Consider the following 18,210-nt stretch of genomic DNA (forward strand, 5'->3'; position numbering starts at 1 on the left):
CCAGCATGCCCGTCCCTCAGAGTCAGTCAGAAGCGGGACCTGGAGGGACTTTTCCCGCACCAGCTCCCGGCGGGCTGATGACAGGGGGACGGACGGGGGCCGTCACGACCCACCCCGGGCACGCAAACCAGAGTTGGCAGATAAAAGAGAAGACTTTTATTGATGAGCAAGTTGGGACAGAGGTGGGAGGGGCGCGCTCACACGCCCCCGCTGAGGCCGCACGGCCGGGCGGCCAGCCCTCTGACAGACAGCAGGCGACTCAGTCCAAGCTCATGTCCTCCTCCTCGTCCTTCCTGTCCTGCCCGCCGCCCTCCTGCTGCTCGGGGCTGGCACTGCTCTGCATGGCTTTGGCAAATGCTTCCACATCTAAAACCAATTTAAAAGCACGAGGTGACCTTTCTAGGCCCTGGCTTGGCCCTGCTGACCAGGGGGCTGGGAGGTGAAAATCAGGTGGAGGCCAGGGCCATGGGGACAAGCCAGCCCCGTGCTCCACAAACAAACAGGGGAGGCCTTTTCTTTCAATTGCGAGGAGAAAACCACCTCTGCCTCGACTGAGGCGGAGGGGCAAGTACTTACCGCCCTTGTTGGCGGCCTCCACGGCCTCTGCAGGCAGCCCAAACTGGCACATGAGGGGCCCCAGCTGCCCCGAGGCCAAGGCCGCGCTGAACATGCCCAGGGCCTGCAGGGAAGAGCCAGGCGCCTGAGTCCATGCAGAGAACTGGGGGAGCCACAGGGGCAGGGGTGCTCAGCACTGTGGGGGGGCTGTGCTGCAGTGGGCAGTGCCCCCCACTGTGAGCACACAGCAGGGCACCCGGGCCACGTGCCTACCTGCTGGAACTGGGGCGAGGTCAGCGTGTTCTGGATCTCCTCCGCGGTCTGCGGCAGCGACTCCCCAGATGGCAGGTAGGGCAGCAGGCGCTCCTGGACATCCGCGTTGGCAAGGATGGGGGCCATGATCTCGGGCGTCAGCACGCTGGCCAGGTCCACTGGGGCACAAGCAGGTGGCCATCAGTGGGCGGGCAGGGGGCAGCGGGCACCTTCACCCCCCAGCCTGGGGCCGAGGAGCACGTGTTACCTTGCTGGCCGCCTCCTGGTCCGGCCGGCACGTTCATAGTGGCTAGAATGCTCTGAAGGTCGCTCAGCTGGATGGGCTGGGTCGGGCTGGCTGCCGTGCTGGCTCCGTTGCCTGGACTGGGCGCGGGGCTCGGGCTGCTCACCGAGGCAGCTGCTGGAGCGGAGGGGGCTGGGGTGGTGCGCGTGGAAGGGGCGGTGGAGGACGGGGTGACCGCTGCCGACGGGCTCCGGGAGCTGGGAAGAGCGAGGCCAGCGCTGCAGCGGCTACGCGCCCACCAAGGCGCCACAACGCGTCGGTCCTGCCCCAGTCCTCGTGCTGCCAGGGCCCCAGGAGAGCCTGAACCACGAAAAGGGACGGACCCTCCCCAGATACCTATTTTGTCCTTCGGCACCTCCTACATCCGGCCCCCGTGGAGGAGGGGACACTCGGCCACGCCAGATGCGCGGCGTGAGGCTCACCTGGGGGAAGAGCTGCTCGCTGGAGGCCCTCCGCTCCCCAGTAGGCTGGCCAGGCCCGGCCCCGTCAGCGCCCCCAGGCCACCTACCAGTAGCAAGGAGACGCAGCTCACACATCACATCCTGCTGGAGGGCCCGCCCCCCCCCCCCCCCCCCCCCCCCCCCGGCCACCCCACCCCCCCCCCACCCCCCCCCCGGGGGGGGGGCCCCCCCCCCCCCCCCCCCCCAGGAGCAGAAAGGCCCTGCACTAAAGCCAGTGGCCGAGCAGGGGAAGGTGGTGACCACAGCAGGCCCGCGGGGGGCCCAGGAGCAGTGACTACTCAGGTGTGTCCTAGCAGCTGAGTCTGCTAAATCAGACCACTTCTCCATCCCATGACCCTACTAATGCACCTGGGTTCAAGGTAACATGGAGTTCAAATCCCGTACAAGTAACCAGCGTTTCCAAAGTGTCCCAGAAACACGAGCCTGACAGGAGCTGGCAGCAGGCAGGCCAACCCAGGAGACCAGGGGCCCCGAGCACGCGTTCTCAGGCCCGGCGCCTCAGCCAGCCATGCTCCCCCGAAGTATGGAACTGGGTCCTCCCTGGGGGCCCTGGAAGGCCTTGCCCACCCAGCTCGCAGGTCAAACCCTAAGGCAAACCAGCCCCCTCCCCAGGGAGGCCAGGGCACAGAACATTCACAGGTGTCGCTCAGAGGCAATGAGAAGCTGCAAGGCGTTCAAAGCAAGGCTCCCGCAGGCCCGCGGCCCCTCACCCAGTCCTCCGAGGCCGGCGGGGCCGATGAGCTGCATGAGCTGGCTGTGGCTCATGTTCCCCAGCAGGCTCTGCAGGCCGCCCTCACCTGCAAGACAGGAGGCGCTCAGGCCCGGGCCTCCAGCTGTGCGCACGCCCGCTGCCACGGTCCAGGGCCGGCCCCCACCTCGGCTGCCCCGAAGTGTGTGGCGAGTGTCTCCCGACACGAGCCAGCGCAGTAGGGCTCGTACACCGCTTCACCACGTGGAGATGGGAGCACCGAGGGGGAACTGCCAAGAGGAGCTTCTAACCTGGACACCTCTACTTCCATTAAAAACCACTGGCCCGGGGCTTCCCTGGTGGCGCAGTGGTTGAGAGTCCGCCTGCCGATGCAGGGGACGTGGGTTCGTGCCCCGGTTCCGGGAAGATCCCACGTGCCGCAGAGCGGTTGGGCCCATGAGCCATGGCCGCTGAGCCTGTGCGTCCGGAGCCTGTGCTCCGCAACGGGAGAGGCCACGGCAGTGAGAGGCCCGCGTACCGCAAAAAAAAAAAAAAAACAAAAAAAAAACCCACCGGCCCGCACCACCAGGGATCCACGTTGGCGGAAAGCTACTCTGACCTCACCGCACATCCGGGAAGGTGACCATTACCGCCCAGCGCAGAGAGCTCGTGGCCTGCGCTTCCACTCGCCCCCAGGGCTCCGGGCATCGGCGGGTTGTTCAGATACTCGTTGACCTTCCGGCAGTGCTCCTCGTCCTGGTCCGTCTTGGGCTCCTGCGGGGAGGACACGGCAGCAGGCGCAGCTGAGCAGCCACCCATCAACAACCATTCTGACAAGGGACCTGAGGCCTGGAGAGGTGCCACCTGTCCGCGGTCACAGCAAGGAGAGGCCCCGGCGGGGCGCACGGGGACAGCAGCCCGATGTGCCCGCTGGGGCTGTGCGAACACCCATTTTACAGGCGGGGAGGCTAAAGCACTAGGAGCGCTCAGCACAGGGCAACGCCCTGACCCTCCAGACGCGGTTGTTTCCGCGACGGTCTAAAACCGCAAATCCTTCAACACGTGTACTGCCGTGAAATAACCCTGCTACCGCACCACTGTCCACTGACCAGCCCATGGCCCTCCAGGGTTAGCTGGGCACTGACTCTGAGCACTTGGGTGTGGGCAGGGGGGCATCAGGCAGCACCACCCTGTGGGCACCCCCAGAACTGTGAGACAAAGCACCCGTGACTCATTTATCCAAGAGTCACCGAGTGTGTGCGCAGTGGGCCTGCAAGGTCATGGGGTGGGGGCCAGGGGGAGGCACACAAGACATAGCCCTAACCTCAGAGCAGAGGGGAGCAGAAAATGCAGTGGCTGGTGTGAGTCTGACAACTTTTCTTGGCGAAACTGTGGAGAAACAAGCTCTACACCAGCGACTGGCAAACCACGACCCCGTCTGTGTTTGCAAATAAAGTTTTACTGGAACGTGGCTGCGCCCATCCATTTACTTCCCGTCCACGGCCACTGTCACACTACTTCAGCAGGTGCAACACAGACCATCCAGCCCACAGAGGAAAACCTTTCCTGCCCTGTTCTAGAAGGTGCCGGGGGGAGGGCAGCAGTACAACCTCTGTCAAAACTACAAACGCAGGTGCATACCCACTGCACGAGCAAGTCCACTTCCAGTGGGTACGAGGACGGCCTGGTGCACTGCCACCCAGAGACTCACAGAGCACACCACGGGAGAAGAGGCAGGACAAGGGACACCACACAGGCTCACCCCTGCTTTTGGTCCAGGCTGCTCATGACCCTGGGTGGGGGGGCCCCTGGGAGACGAGCAAACCACAAGCAGAGACAGGACCCAGCCTGGAAATCACTCCTGTCGGTCAGCCAGGAAATTCCATCCTCGAAAGGGCACCCAAAGCCCAGCTACAAGTGTCTGGACTCTGGCGGAGCCTGTCCCCAATGCCGCCCCCAACAAGGCGACACACTGGAATCCTCGGGTTCCATGGCAGCATGGTCAGCACCGGCTGGTCTGTGAAGGCGAGTTCGACCACCCGGTGAAGAAGCTTCTAGCCTAACTGTGCGACACCTACACACCTGCATCCAGAAGAAGAGGCGTTTGGACCCCGCCTTGAACTTGAGCACGTAGACCCTCCCGCTGGGGCACTGCGGCACGCGCTTGAACTCGCAGTCGTCGGGGAAGATGATCAAGTCCTAGAGAGCAGCACACGAGCAGAGTCAGCTCCACGAAAACAGCACTGCCGAGCCCCAGAACCTCCAGGAAAACAGGCTGGACCCTGTGCCTAAGTGAGTGCGGGTCGGGGGAGAGGACACGGGACACAGACGCCAACAAGTCGCCAAGCCCGTCACCAGCAGGGTCTCTGCAGGGCAGACAAACGAGGGTCTGAGGCACCGCACGAAGGTCATGAGGGCCAGGAGAGGGGCTCGGTGCTGAACAGGGAAGGAGGGCTTCCGGCTCCTGAAGGATTTCTAACAGAGACGTTTTGGGAGCAACATTCCAAGATGAATTAAAAAGTCAACTCTGACCTGCTCTCGAACCTACGAAAAACGATTTAGTCTGAAGAACAAAGAACACTAAATAAGGTGACTGCTAGAGAAAGCTTTCTGGAGGGCTGTGATAAAGGTCAGGATTTTTACATGGTTTCGCCAATCTTCAGTTTTAAACATACACACACAGATGGGAGAAATCTAGATAATCACTGAGGCTAGGAAGCCCCACAGGCAGAAGCAAACAGCTGACGAGGGCACTGAACTAATGGATCCACGCATCCCACCAACACACGCCAAACTGGGAAACAGCTGCTCGGTGCCCAAAGCATGGTGCCCTCCTGTAAAAACCACGCTGTCCTGACGACTGGACGGGAGTCCTTAGGATGAGGTTCAGGCTCCCAGACACTTACGTCTTCCACGTTCCCCGATGTCCTGTCTTTCCAGCAAAAGTGAATGAGGGAGTCATCCGTCTGCTGAATGTACACAAGCCCTTTCCGTTTATCTGGGGTGACAGTAGTTCCTTTCAATGACATTTTTCCGGCCCGAAACTCCACCAAATACTTGTTGGAGGACCCACGGGAGCCTGGCACCAGGCTTGGAAACAGAGCGCCTGAAGTCGTCATCCTGAAAGAGGGACCAGCATGCAGAGCCGGTCACTACCGTAGCCCTCCAGATGCTACGCGGGAACGGGAACGGGCAGAGGGAAAGGGCCTCTCTCTGAAGCCCAGGCTGTCCCCTGCTGGGGGCAAGGGGACAGGCCTCAGCCGCCCCACAGCTGCTGCCGAACTCCTCGTGGGGTGGACCGACCCCACGGTACCTGAGCCCGTGGAGCCAGGTCCCCAGCTTCTCGTGGTTCTCAAACAACGAAATCTACCTCTGCATCTAGACCCCATCACAGCGGGAGACCCTCGCCAACACCACCTTCCGTACTTTTTAAATAAACTGTCCTTTAACCGGCGGCTCCGAAAGATTTTAAACCTCGATCTGGGCAGGCACACCGCTACCACACTGAATGGGAGACCACACTTGGGCCTAAACCTAGTTTCCATCGGACACACCGCCAGTAAACTGCAGCGCGGCCGGCTCGCTCCCTTCGGAGACAAAACACGAGCACCTGGGGAAACGCAGGCCCGCGGCCGGCCGACCCGCTCCCACCCGCAGGCCCCACCGCCCGACGCCCTCGGCTACGGCCGCGGCAGGCCCGGGGCGGCGGCCGAGCTGCCCGAGAGGCAGGCCCCGAGAACCCCGGCCCGCGCTCGGCCCCCGACCCGGCCCCCAGCCTCTCCAGCCCCGGCCGACCCGGCGCCCGCCCGGGGGCCGCCGAAGGCGCAGGCCCCGCCCCTGGCCGCCTCCGTAACCGTCCCCGCCCCCGACGACCCCGCACCTGGGCCGCGCCGAGACTCGGCAGAGAGTCGCCGTCAGGGCTCGCTCTTCCTCCTCGGCGCCTGCCGGGCCCCGCCGGAAGCCCTCGCTTGCCCCGCCCCGCCTACCGCTCTCGCCGCCGATTGGGCCCCGTCAGGTGAGGGACGGGCGCTGGCCCGCGGGCGATTGGAGAGGGAGGCCGCCCATTGCGCCGCCAGACCCGCCCCCGTGCCGGCGGCTCTCTTCCGGCGGAAGCGCGGGCCGGCAGCGTGCGGGCCAGAGCGGCCTCTATTGTTGCTGTGTCATAGGGGCGCGGCGGCGGCCCCTGGCGGCGGCGCCGGGAACGGCGAGGCGGGCGCGGGCCGAGCGGCGGGCATTGGACCCGGGACCCCCGGACCGCGGGGCTGGCCGAGCGGGGGCACCTGCGGGGAGCGGGGCGGGGTCTCTCAGGTTCGCGTCCCGGGGGGAAGGTGACCGACTGCAGCCCCGGACGCTGGCGCGTGGGCCCAGCGCCCTCCGGACGAGCGGTGGTCTCGTGGGGGCGCGTGCGGCGCACAACGCGGGCTTCAGGCAGTGGTCCGGCCCCGCGCCACCACACCCCGCTCAGTAACTGCCCCCCCATCCTCCCCGGGCCCTGGGGATCCCCCAGACCCCCTATAACGGTGACGACATGGCTGCCCCCCTGTCGTCCCCTGGGCCCTGGGGGGTCCCCCAGCCCTCCCCCACAGTAGTGATGACATTACTGCCCCCCATCCTCCCCAGACCCACCTATAACAGCAGCGTCGCGGCTGCCCGCTCATTCCCTGTCCGATGTGTGCAGTCAGAACAGAGTGAAGGCAGCTGCCCTCCACAAACCTGGACTAGATAAATGTAGGCACTGCCTTCCCACTGCTTTTGTTTTCCCCATCATTTACACCTCTGCACATTTCTGCAGAGCAGAACGCACACACCGGGAGCAATGTGCCCTCCCAGCCCCACACTGACAGTAACATGTGACTCCCTGCTCCAGGCGTGCTTGATTTACTATCAATGTGTGTGTACGTAAAATTTGTTTTTAGGCTTTTTATGAAAGGTATAAAAGTGAAAAGTATTCTTTTATGCAACATTGTTTTTTTTATTCATGTTGACACATGTAGCTCTAACCCATCCATTTTAACTCCTGTATAATATTCTGATGGATGGAATACCACAAGTTCTGTATCCATTCTTTTGTGATCTGAAGATTCACTAATTTTTTTTGTTACAGAAAATCGAGCTGTTTTTCATTTAAAAATATTATTTGTGTAAGAAAATGCGTTTGTTATTTTTAAATTAGTTAATATTTATTTTAAAATGTATAGTGTGGTAAATATCCATAGATAAAACTCACATAACACAAAAGCTCTGTGGGGTTCTTGATCATTTTTGAGAAACTAGAGGATTCCAGAGACCGAAGCGGTGGGAACGGCGAACGTGAAGCAATTCTGTGACCTGTCACCACGGTCACCACCCCCGCAGCAATACCGTCCTGGGCCTTGTGAAACCAGGCAAGAAAACAGTAAGAAAACCAATCTGGCTCCCCTGAGAAGGGGCCAGCAGGCAGGTGTTACTTGTCCAAAGTCTTGAAAAGTTAAAAAGCTTCCCCCAGAGGCCACAGGGAAGCCAACCTTCCAGAACCTGGAGATGGTGCTTCCCATCCGGGCAGTGACCTCAGAGGGGCCCCAAATGCACATTTCCTCTCCCCGAGCCAAGGAAGCCTGTGCCCTGGGAGGGCTCAAAAAACAAAGCTTTATACACTTTCACTAGTTTCCATGAAAAATCTACAGTAAGGAAACAAGCTACAGGTAGACGGGCATCGTGGAGGCCAGTCCGAGCGCCCACCCCAGCGTGGGCTCTGTGAACCCAGCCCGTCTCCCTGAGCCTCAGTGCCTCCCTCAGGTGAAAGGCAGGGGGTGCAGCGACTGTGGGCACAGGGGTGGCAACAAGGAAGCTGGCAAGGACACGCCCAAACGTCTCATAAGGAGGGTGTACAGGTGGCCTGACATGCAGGAAAGGGTGGTGGATGGCATTATTCATAAGGAAAACGCAAATTAAAACACACCTATTAGAATGGCTAAAAAAAAAAGAAAATTGACAATACTAAGTGCTGTGGAGTCTTTGGCGTTGGAAATACAAAATGGCACACGGCCACTTGAGAAAACAGTTTGGCAGGTGCTTTTGTCGTTGTTTTCTTTTTCTTTGTTTAACAATAGGTTTTCTTTTTCAGAGCAATTTTAGGTTCACACCAAAACTGAGCAGAAAGTATAGCGTTCCCACACAACCCCACAGGCTTCCTCACCATCCACATCCCGCCATCCGCATCCCCACCAGAGCGGTGTGTTTGCTACAATCCATGCTCCTACGTGGACACATCATGTCCCCAAGGGTCCAGAGTTTACATCAGGGTTCATGCTTTGTCTTGAATCCACGGGTCAGACAAATGCTTAGTGACATGTGTCCATTATAGCATCATACGGAGCATCTTCCCTACCCTGAAAATCCTCTGTGCTTTGCCTTGTCCTTCCCTCCCTCTTCCGTAACCCCTGGCGACCACTGATTTTTTTTTCCAATTTGTTTTTATTGTGGTAAAATAACACATAACAGAAAATTTACCATCCTAATCATTTTTAAAGGTACAGTTCAGTGGCAGTAAATGCATTCGTAATGCTGTGAAGCCATCACCACCATCCATCTTCAGACTTCTCGTTTTGTAAAACTGAAACTGTCTGCATTACCACTGACTCCCCACCCCCTCTGTCCCCGACCCCAGCACCATTCTACCTTCTGTCCCTATGAATCGGACTACCCTCAGTACCTCCTGTATATGAAATTGGGCAGTACTTGTCTTTTTGTGACTAGCTTTTTTCACTTAGCATAATATCCTCGAGTTTTATCTGTGCTGTAGCACATGTCAGAATTTCCTTTCAAGACTGAATAAACTTCCGCTGTATGTACGTCTCCCCCCCATTTTGCTTATCCATTCATCAGTGCGTGGATGCCTGGGTTGTTTCCACGATTCAGCTATTGTGAATAATGCTGCTATGAACATGACTGAACCAATATTGCTTCAAGGCCCTACTTTCAATTTTGGGGGGCAAATACTCAGAAATGGAATTGCTGGATCATATGGTAATTCTATTATTAATTTTTTGAGGAACCGCCATACTGTTTGCCACAGTGGCCGTATCATTTTATTCCTACCAACAGTGCACAAGGGTTCCTGTTTCTCTACATCCTTGCCAAAACTTCTTGTTTTCTGGATTTTTGGGGGTTTTTTGTTTTTAACACTAGCCATCCTAATGGGTATGAGGTGGTATCTCGTTGTAGCTTTTTTTTTTTTTTTTTTGCGGTACGCAGGCCTCTCACTGTTGTGGCCTCTCCCGTTGCGGAGCACAGGCTCCGGACGCGCAGGCTCAGCGGCCATGGCTCACGGGCCCAGCCGCTCCGCGGCACGCGGGACCTTCCGGGACCGGGGCACGAACCCGTGTCGCCTGCGTCGGCAGGCGGACTCTCAACCGCTGCGCCACCAGGGAAGCCCCCGTTGTAGCTTTTTCATTTCTCTGATGATTAACGGTGCTGAGTGTGTTTTCACATGCTTATTGGCCATTGGTGTATCTCCTCTGGAAAAATGTCTATGCAAGTCCTTTGCCTATTTTTGAATCAGGCTTTTTTTGTTGGTACTGAGTTTTAGGAGTTCTCTATGTATTCTAGATATTAACCTGCGCTCAGATGCTTGATTTGCAAACATTCTCTCCCATTGCCTTTCTACTCTGATGCTAGAGTCTGACGCACAAAATGTGCTTCAATTTTCATAAAGTCCAACTTGTCTGGTTTTTTTTTCTCTTGTTGCCTGTGCCTTTCGTGTTATATCCAAGAAATAATTCCCAAGTCCAAAGTTGTGAACTCTGTGCTCTATACTTTCTTCTGAGAGTTTTGTTGTTTAGATCTCTGATCACTTCTGAGTTAATTTTTGTATATGGTGTGAGGTCAGGATCAATTCTGTTCTTTGGCATGTAAATATCCAGTTTTCCCAACACCATTCGTTGAAAAACAGTCCTTTCCCACTTGAACCTTGCCATTAAGCTATACATGTTGATTGCGTTGATGGTTACAAGATGGTGTGAATCTGTCAACTGCACACAAGGGTGAGTTTCACTGTATGTCAGGGTTTGAATTCCATGTCCTCTACTTACCTGCTCTGAAACCTCAGGCAAGCCCACCTTCCTGCGCCTCCCCTTCCTCCTCGATGGGTCAGACTGGATGGTAATTGTGGAGATTAAGCACCCAGGACACCAGGCCCGGGCTCTGGCAGGGCTGATGCCCTGTGGTCCCCACAGTCAGACACCATGGCCATGGTGGAGCCCCACATCTATGCACCTGGGCATTCCCAGGACATTAAAGTCGTGTGGACAGTCTGTCCCTCTGCCAGGAGCCACCGTGGCTACTGGGATCACCACCTCCTCTCAGCTCACCCTCCTGGGAAGCGCACAGCTGCTGGGCACCTAGGGCAGCAGGTCGGGCACAGGGACCTCTGAGTCAAGTGAACACTGTGTTCTGGGCATTCCGTTGCTTCCAGCAACAGGCTCCAACCCCCAGGAGGGAAGAGAGTCCATCAGAGCTCCTCGCTGCCCAGAGAACCCAGACCCCTTCATCCACCTCATGTGCCCCTGAGCCCCCTCTTCGCTGTAGCAAGCAGTTTTCTGAAACAATCCGTTAACTGGGCCACCCTACAGAACACACAGGCCAAAGGTCTGACGCCTGGTCTCAAGGACACGTCCACAGCTGCTTTGCAGTCCTCGCCAGAGGAGCCAGAGCAGCAGACAGCGAAAAATTGTTCAGTACAAAACAAATGTCAACTACCACCCATTTGCAAAGAATCTCTATTCAGGGCTAGGGTTTAACATTTATCTCCACAGATCTGTCCAGGCCTCCCCAAAAATCTGAGAATGGTCGATTCTGTTTATATAGAAGAATACTGACAGTTATTATGTATTATAAAATTATAACAATAAATCCGTTTCACTACGTGTTTTCTCGCCTGACGTTTTCGTGCTGCACGGATAGGATGAACAGTGTTCGTGGGACAATGGAGGAAGGCGCCTGTCTGCGCGTTGTCACCCTCTGCAGAGACCAAGTAGCCCTTCACCAGACGTTTGGCCCAGGGTGGTTGGTTCACAAAGACGGAATGGAGCAGTGCATCCTGTTGAGGGCTGAAGGTCCAGGAAACTCGTACCGAGAAATACCAAAATGGCATTTTCACTTTGCGAAGAAACCGACACTGAGAACGTACGAGATAGGCCCAAAGATGACGCGTACCGAGGGAAACACCACTTGATGTCCTGCAGGTCTGGTGACAGGCCCTTTTGTCAGGGGACCCCAATCTTCGCACCCACTTTGGACATAGGAAGATCCTTTGGAAGATGAAGCCAGGACCAGTAGGAACTGTCTATTGACTGAACTCTCCTGCAGGGCCGATAGCTCCACACAGGACGCGAGGCTTCACTGAGCAGTACCCTCCCCTTCTAGCGCGCAAGGGTAGACAGGAGGAGGGCTATTCTCGCTTCCGATTTTTGGAAGCTTATTAGCATTTTAAACGATGTCTTCATTTCATTGTTCTTGGTGGATGCGTGAGACTTGCCAAGCCTGTAAATCCCCAGCTCCGCGGGCAGCACCTTTTCCCAGGAGCAGGTGTCCTGAGAGGAAGCTTCTTGCTGGGGCGACCCGGAGGGCTGGCTGGCTCGCGGGAGATGCCCGGCCCTTCTCTCGTCCTGTTCTGATTTCCTGGCCTCAGGTCCTGACGAGGACCCAGCAAGCAGATGGCAACGCCTCCAGCTGGACAGCTCCACGCTCATTGGCACTAGTGGCCGGCAGCATCGGCCCGGGTGCCCGGAGGCCATCGGCGCTGTGCTGGGTTCTTCTCCCCGTGTTTCGGGAAGATCCTTCCACGAGCCCAAGCATCATCCTTGGGGACAGACTATGAAACGGAGACTGTGGCCAAGAAAACCATCGGAGCTGCTCCTCAGGGGCCCTGCCTGGGGCCACTGCCGGCTTCCGTTTCCCTGTAGAGGCTGAGAGGTCCGCCTGGCACCTTCGTTTCACCCTCTCCAGAGCCACCATGCTATATCCCGGAGGGTCCTGGCTTTCGTGGCAGCCCGGAGTGGCCGAACGCGGTGATGCCCATGAGGTCCGGGGCCCGCTTCTCCGATGCCTTCTCACGACCGGGGCCCGCAGCCGGCCAGCCAGTGCTGGGGATGCCCTGACCCTTGACCCCGCCAGGGAGAGCAGTACCACTCCTGGGACGGACCTGTGTGGCACAGCGACCCAGGCACGACCATTGGTCACCAACAGCAGGTGGCCTGTTAAATCTAGCCAGCACCGGCGTGCACGTAACGTTTCTCTCTTCCATGAAACATGCTCTGAGACGTCTGTGCGGCTAACTCTCCAGTGGCTCTCAGTAAACGTGCACTGAATCGATGGACATGTGACTGGATCCTACCTTCAAGGGGGAGCAAAATCAAAACGTGAAGTTCTTCGGGTAAAGTGTGCTCTACTTTTCATCCCACAAGGACGTCCTGAGTTACAAGACTGCTCTGAAAAGCACCCGGGCCCTATCTCAAAGCCACAGTCACAAACTGGGGGCCAACGACAAGGCCACCACTTTCCACACGGGCCAGACACATCGGTCGTGGGAGGTCGTCCTTTAAAAAGCAAATTCCACTGAAAAACTCTTCATTAGAGAGAAACACCCAACATCCCAGTGTGTCACGGCGGCCAAGTTGAGGGGGCAGCTTTGGTCAGTGTTAGCATCTGTGGACACAGTGGTTAAAGGATCACGACGGCCATGCTTTGAGGTCATCGGCCATCCTGCCCTTTGTCCTTTGACTCTTGAATCGGGTGCGAAGGAAGCAGCTACTGGGGCCACGTGGAATCTGACCTCAGGGAGGACCTAGAGATGCAAACCTTATGGTAAATTATTGAAGGTGGTGACAAATGGGATAGTCCATGGAGGTTGTCAAACTGCCCTAAACACTGTTGTTCTAAATGCGTCCTGGGTCCCCCACACGCTCCCTGGGCAAGGAGGCCACCGCCGCCGCCTCCCGACCAGGAGGCACAGGACTCCCCACATCCTAACAACCGGGTGTGTCAAAATCTCCTCTCTGCATAACGTCAAGATCACATCCTCGGGGGCTTCCGTGTGGCGCCGGCGGCCCAGCTCGGGTCCCATCGAGCAAATGTGCTGGGATTCGACCCCAATACCACGCCTCGGGTTTCCGAAGCTACAGAACCAAGCCTTCAGAGCAACGATTTGCTTTTAAAAGTGTTTTAATTACAAACGTGATTTTGAAGCTGGGACACAAAATGCCGACACCCTCTCACTGAGAACCCACCACTGCATACAGGTGCGTGTGTGTGCGCGTGTGCGTGCAGGTGTGCGTCTGTGCACACAGCAGATTGTCTTCAATTCAAAGAGCTCTGCGACGACCGGTGGTGTTGGCTTCTCTACAGAAGGTAAACAGTCACTGGTGCAGATGTGTGCAGAGATGGACACACAACGGTAATGACACCACTGGAAGCAGACTGCTAGGAGCCCCCCGCCTCGGTGCCCCCAGAGGTGGGTCCCTCGTATTTCACACATGCAGGACAGGAGCACAGGTGCTGCAGGGACAGGCCAACTGTCGTGAGAGACTCGCTCTGTGACGTGGGTGTGGCCTGCAGTGACAGGGGAGCCCTGGGGGCCAGAGGCGGGCTCCCAAACCTGTCGGGGTTGGGAGCCGTCTGGGGACTTTTTGTCAAGGTTTCTGGCCACCCTCGGTTGTCATGGTAATGCTTCATTTTGGACAGTGTACACGTGACGTTAATGCCTATCGTGCTCTTCAGCAAAATATTATTCAAGTAGTTTGAACTTAAATATCAAAAGTAATCTTTACATTATTGAAGACTGATAAAAAATACAGACTCTGACAACTTTTCATTTCATTCAATCAGATGCTTTGAAAATCTTCACTTTTGCGTCACTGTAATCTAGAAAGCAATTCCTGGCCGTTACAAAGCACTTGGTGGGACTTTTTTCAAGATCCATCTTTTCCTGATACTGGTTCAAATTTAAAGTACTTTCAGAAACACTTTGCCACCGCGTTATAAGGAGGAATGTGGACCCCGTCCTGTTACTTCCTTTATTTATAACTTTTGTAATTAAGAGGGTGCTGTAAGCTACACCAGCCCCAGCGCTGGTTCTGTCACATAAAAGGGAACTGTAACGAATTTTCCTTTTCAAACCTTAATGGAAACATGATGATCCCAAGTGAAGCTTTATGAAGAGACTGCAACAGTAGTAAAATGTTTGGCAATCAAAAGTTGATTAGAATTAAATCCTCAGCCAGGGATGGAGCCATCTCCACGCACAGCCGTTAGAAAGCTGGCTTCTGCTGTGACCGGAGCTCAGAGCAGCCACTTGGTGGAGTCTAGCCTCTCGGGTCTCCGGGGCCGGGGGCCGGTCCGCTCTCTCAGTAGATGTCTGGGCAGCCTGAGAAATCCCTCTCAAAGTAGCCCCCCACGTACAGCCAGTCGGGGGTCCCAGTGTACGGGTTACTGCCTCGGTGAAACCACCTGCGACACAGAGCAGGCGGTCAGGAGGCCAGTGGACAAGACACGGCCGTTGGTCTTTTCTTCCCCCTGGGATCACGGCCCCTCTAATTACGCATCATCACATCACACATCAGTTTACACGCAGCCCAGAGCTGCCGGCCACCATCTTATGGGACACAGGGGAGCTTCTGCTGAGCCCCGGTGGGTGTGCGGCCCCCTCCCCCTTCCTCGCCCTCGTGGCCACCAGGCGTCTCACCTCGTCTGCCACTCGGCCTCCTCCCTGGCCCGCTCCCTCCGGGCCTCCCTCTGCTTCTCCTCCAGCCGTTCCTTCTCCTGGCTCGCCAGATCTGGGTGCAAGCACAGGGGACTGGGTCAGGGCTCCGGGTGACAGGCAGAGCTGAGGGCTGAGAGAGCAGATGCCGGAGCACCCCTCACACCCGACCCCAGATGAAAAGTCACACGTGGGTTAGCAAACCACAGACAGTAAAGGCCGTCAGCGGGAAACCAAACCCAGGCACGAGTGCACAAGTGCACGGCCAGGTCCGGATGCCAGCGCAGACCCCAGCGCGGCCCAGCCCGGCAGGCAGAGGGGCCTCGGGCCTGGGCGGGCATGCTGGGGGGGCCCCTCCAGCCAAGCGACTTTTAAATAACAATGTGTGCAGCTTCTGAAATGTAATCTTACTGTCTGTTGAACCTAATAAGAAGACAGGGTACTTGCATTTTGCACGGATTCTTTTTCATTTAATTTTCCTAGTAATTCAATCTTATTTTATTTAGAGAAGAATTGGGCTGCAGCAAACTAGAAATTTTTTAACTCTTTCCCCACAGACGGTTTGAGAAGCACGATCTACAAGACGTGACGTGTGGCTGGTTAACGCGGATGCGTTCCCTTCCAGCGCCCGCCCACTCAGCCAGGGCCACGCACCCATGTTGCCGTTCTCCATGCCTCGGATGTCAGGGCGCAGCCGGCAGTCGGTGGGGGCCAGGATCTTCTCCATGCCCGTCTCCAGTTCATTCAGACTAACCGTGAAGCTCGTGAAATTATACATCTGGAGGAGCAGGCACAGAAATCGTTACTATAAATGGCACTCTTTTCTGTGCACTCTTCACAGTTGGAGGCCACCGACACTCTAAACCCCTTCAGAGCAGCCAAGTGTCACCGGCTCCATGGAGACACTGCTGTCAAGGTCACCGGGGCCGGGGCTCCTTCCCTGCCCTGACACGCACTCGCCTGGGGCCCCTCCCCTCCGCCCCCACGCGGGGCACCCAGGCCCTCACCCTGACGTCCCACCCGCACATCTGCTCTCTCACATCCTGGGGGCCGGACGGGAGCCTCCGGCTCAGCTCCTCTGGGGGGGGGGGGGCTGCTGCGCCCACGGCCCCCCAGCCTCTGCCTCCCGACAGCCCAGACCTGGGGACCCGCCTCCCACCTGGCCTCCCTCCCGCTCTGGCCCCTGAAGTCTATCTCCACAAGTGGCCAGAGGGGCCCACCTGGTCCCCTCGCTGCCCAAACAACCCCACATCACTCACAGGAGCAGTGGGGCTCGGGCCCAGCCGCTCCCCTGCCGGAAAGCAGCTGGATGGCCACGGCCCCCCACCCCCGCCTCCCCCAGGTCCTGCTCTAGGTCGCCAGGGCCCAGGAGGCCCGCCCCCAGCCCATCAGGCCGGTGGCTCTGCTGTGTGGGCGGGGTCCTCGCCTGCCCTGTCCTTGGGCTCTGCTCCCGGTGACCTGGGCCCACCCGCACCGACTCAGTAGATGCTCACTGAGCCAAAGGGATGAGTGTTATTTTTAAACATGAGCTTTTTTTGCTATTACTTTATACTAGCTTGTACTCCACTAAAATTATAACAGTGGCTGTGCTGAGGTAACGTATTGACCGACGAATGTTTTGTTGTTTCCTTTATTTTGCACCTGCTGTGCTTTGCTTATAGCATGTGACAATACAATAAAAAATCTTATAGCATGTTGTGTATGTATTTTATATATAACTAACATATAACTTATAATATATTAAAATAAAATATAATTTATTACATGTGTTATAGTTAGCATATAATTATTTTTACATAGTATACATTACTATAAATATAATAAATTTATTATAATTAAATCATATTTAATTGTACTTATAATTTTGCATTACATTTAATAAATGTATTATATGTAATGCAAATCACAAGTGCAATTTTCAAAAACAAACATCAAAGTGCATTTAAGCACCTAAACTGACGGGTCAGAAAAATCGTCTCTCGAAACTGGTTTGGAAACCCTTTTGGTAGGACGCAGCCGGTATAGGCTCTGAGGGCTCGCAGTGTAGCCGGGCACTGGGATGTGTGTGCAGAGTGTTGATGTGTCGGGTCAGGGCTTGGAGGGCAGGGAGCCCCTCGGGCGACGGTGGACGGCTGGGGGGCCTGGCTGGGGCGGGGGGGCGCGGACCTGGGCAGAGTTGGGGGGCCGGGTGTTGACCCTCCAGAGTAGCTTGCTGCCCGGAATGACCTGCACCGTCTCCTGAGCCTCCGGCACGGCGTCCACCACATCACCGTCGGCCTTCTCGGGGCAGTCGTCCTGAAAGACACAGCATCTCGGTGCTCCCGGAGCCCCTCCGGCCCCGCCCGGAGCCCCCGAGACGGCAGCCAGGCACCGCCCTCCTTGTGGGAGGGGCCCGCACAGCCTTCCGGGTGTGACCGGACGGGGCAACACCTCCTGCGGAAGCTGAGGATGCCTCTCCCAGGTGGTTCTTCCGCCACGAGCTGCGCTTCCGCTCAGTCGAGACGGGGTTCGCACTTGGTGATTTCAGAGTGTTTTAGCGCTTCTAGACTGGGGATCACGTCTCGATAAAAAGGTGCAACTGCTACTTCTTTTTCAAAATCAACGGGACGAAGGGGAAGGGCAGGGTGGTTATTCAGGCAGCTGTGAAGCGAGACACTTAAACCGTGAGAAGCGCAGCCTTGGAGGCCTCGCCACCCGCAGGTTATGTGCTTTGGTGCCCGAAGCTAAATAAAGACACAGCTCAGTGACAAGTATCCACAAAACGCTCCCTCCTTGTGAGGTTCCCTAAGGGGCGACAAAGCCAAGCTGACGCATTAAAACACACCACTAAATGGAGTTAACGTTCCACTGGATGGTCTTTAAATGGAACTTTACTTTTTTTTTTTCAGTTTAAAAGAGCATTATTAGAAACGATGTCTAATAGCACCCAGGAAATATCACAATATAAAAAACACTAACAGGAGACTTCCCTGGCAGTCTAGTGGTTAAGACTCTGCGCTTCCACTGCAGGGGGCACAGGTTCAATCCCTGGTCAGGGAACTAAGATCCCACAGGCCACATGCCACGTGGCATGGCCAAACAAACAAACAAAAAGCACTATCGATCCCAGTGGCAGCTGAACATTTTGTTATGAACACCTCGGGTTTGGTACAGTCTAATTTATCACCTAGAAAAATGTGACACCGCTTTTGAACTATCACTTCTACTTTCAAGCTCA

General features: G+C 56.4%; 2 protein-coding genes across 5 annotated transcripts in view; both read right to left on the bottom strand.

Moving 5' to 3' along the window:
- Positions 1–133: 133 nt before the first annotated feature.
- On the bottom strand, positions 134–6,241 carry ADRM1 (adhesion regulating molecule 1). Its single transcript, XM_029220173.1, has 10 exons — positions 6,141–6,241; positions 5,167–5,380; positions 4,343–4,459; positions 2,911–3,034; positions 2,283–2,369; positions 1,534–1,615; positions 1,076–1,308; positions 829–986; positions 577–679; positions 134–366 (listed from the first exon to the last, which is right to left on the bottom strand). Exons 2-10 carry the CDS (start codon positions 5,377–5,379, stop codon positions 260–262), a joined length of 1,224 nt encoding a protein of 407 aa, XP_029076006.1. The 5' UTR covers position 5,380; positions 6,141–6,241; the 3' UTR covers positions 134–259.
- A 5,868-nt stretch (positions 6,242–12,109) lies between these two features.
- OSBPL2 (oxysterol binding protein like 2) overlaps positions 12,110–18,210 on the bottom strand; it is a 54,835-nt gene continuing 48,734 nt past the window's right edge. For 2 of the 4 annotated variants that reach the window (XM_029220563.1, XM_029220564.1), the window contains exons 11-14: positions 17,160–17,288; positions 15,648–15,771; positions 14,979–15,069; positions 12,110–14,743 (exon numbers count right to left, since the gene is read on the bottom strand). In XM_029220563.1, coding sequence (XP_029076396.1) covers positions 14,641–14,743; positions 14,979–15,069; positions 15,648–15,771; positions 17,160–17,288 — 447 coding nt within the window. In that variant the 3' untranslated portion in view covers positions 12,110–14,640. The remainder of the gene's footprint in view (positions 14,744–14,978; positions 15,070–15,647; positions 15,772–17,159; positions 17,289–18,210) is intronic. The other 2 variants (XM_029220566.1, XM_029220562.1) reach the window with 2 other exon arrangements.

This window comes from Monodon monoceros, unplaced genomic scaffold (genome assembly GCF_005190385.1).
Source record: "Monodon monoceros isolate NGI ecotype Baffin Bay Population unplaced genomic scaffold, NGI_Narwhal_1 Super_Scaffold_13, whole genome shotgun sequence".
Taxonomy (NCBI): domain Eukaryota; kingdom Metazoa; phylum Chordata; class Mammalia; order Artiodactyla; family Monodontidae; genus Monodon; species Monodon monoceros.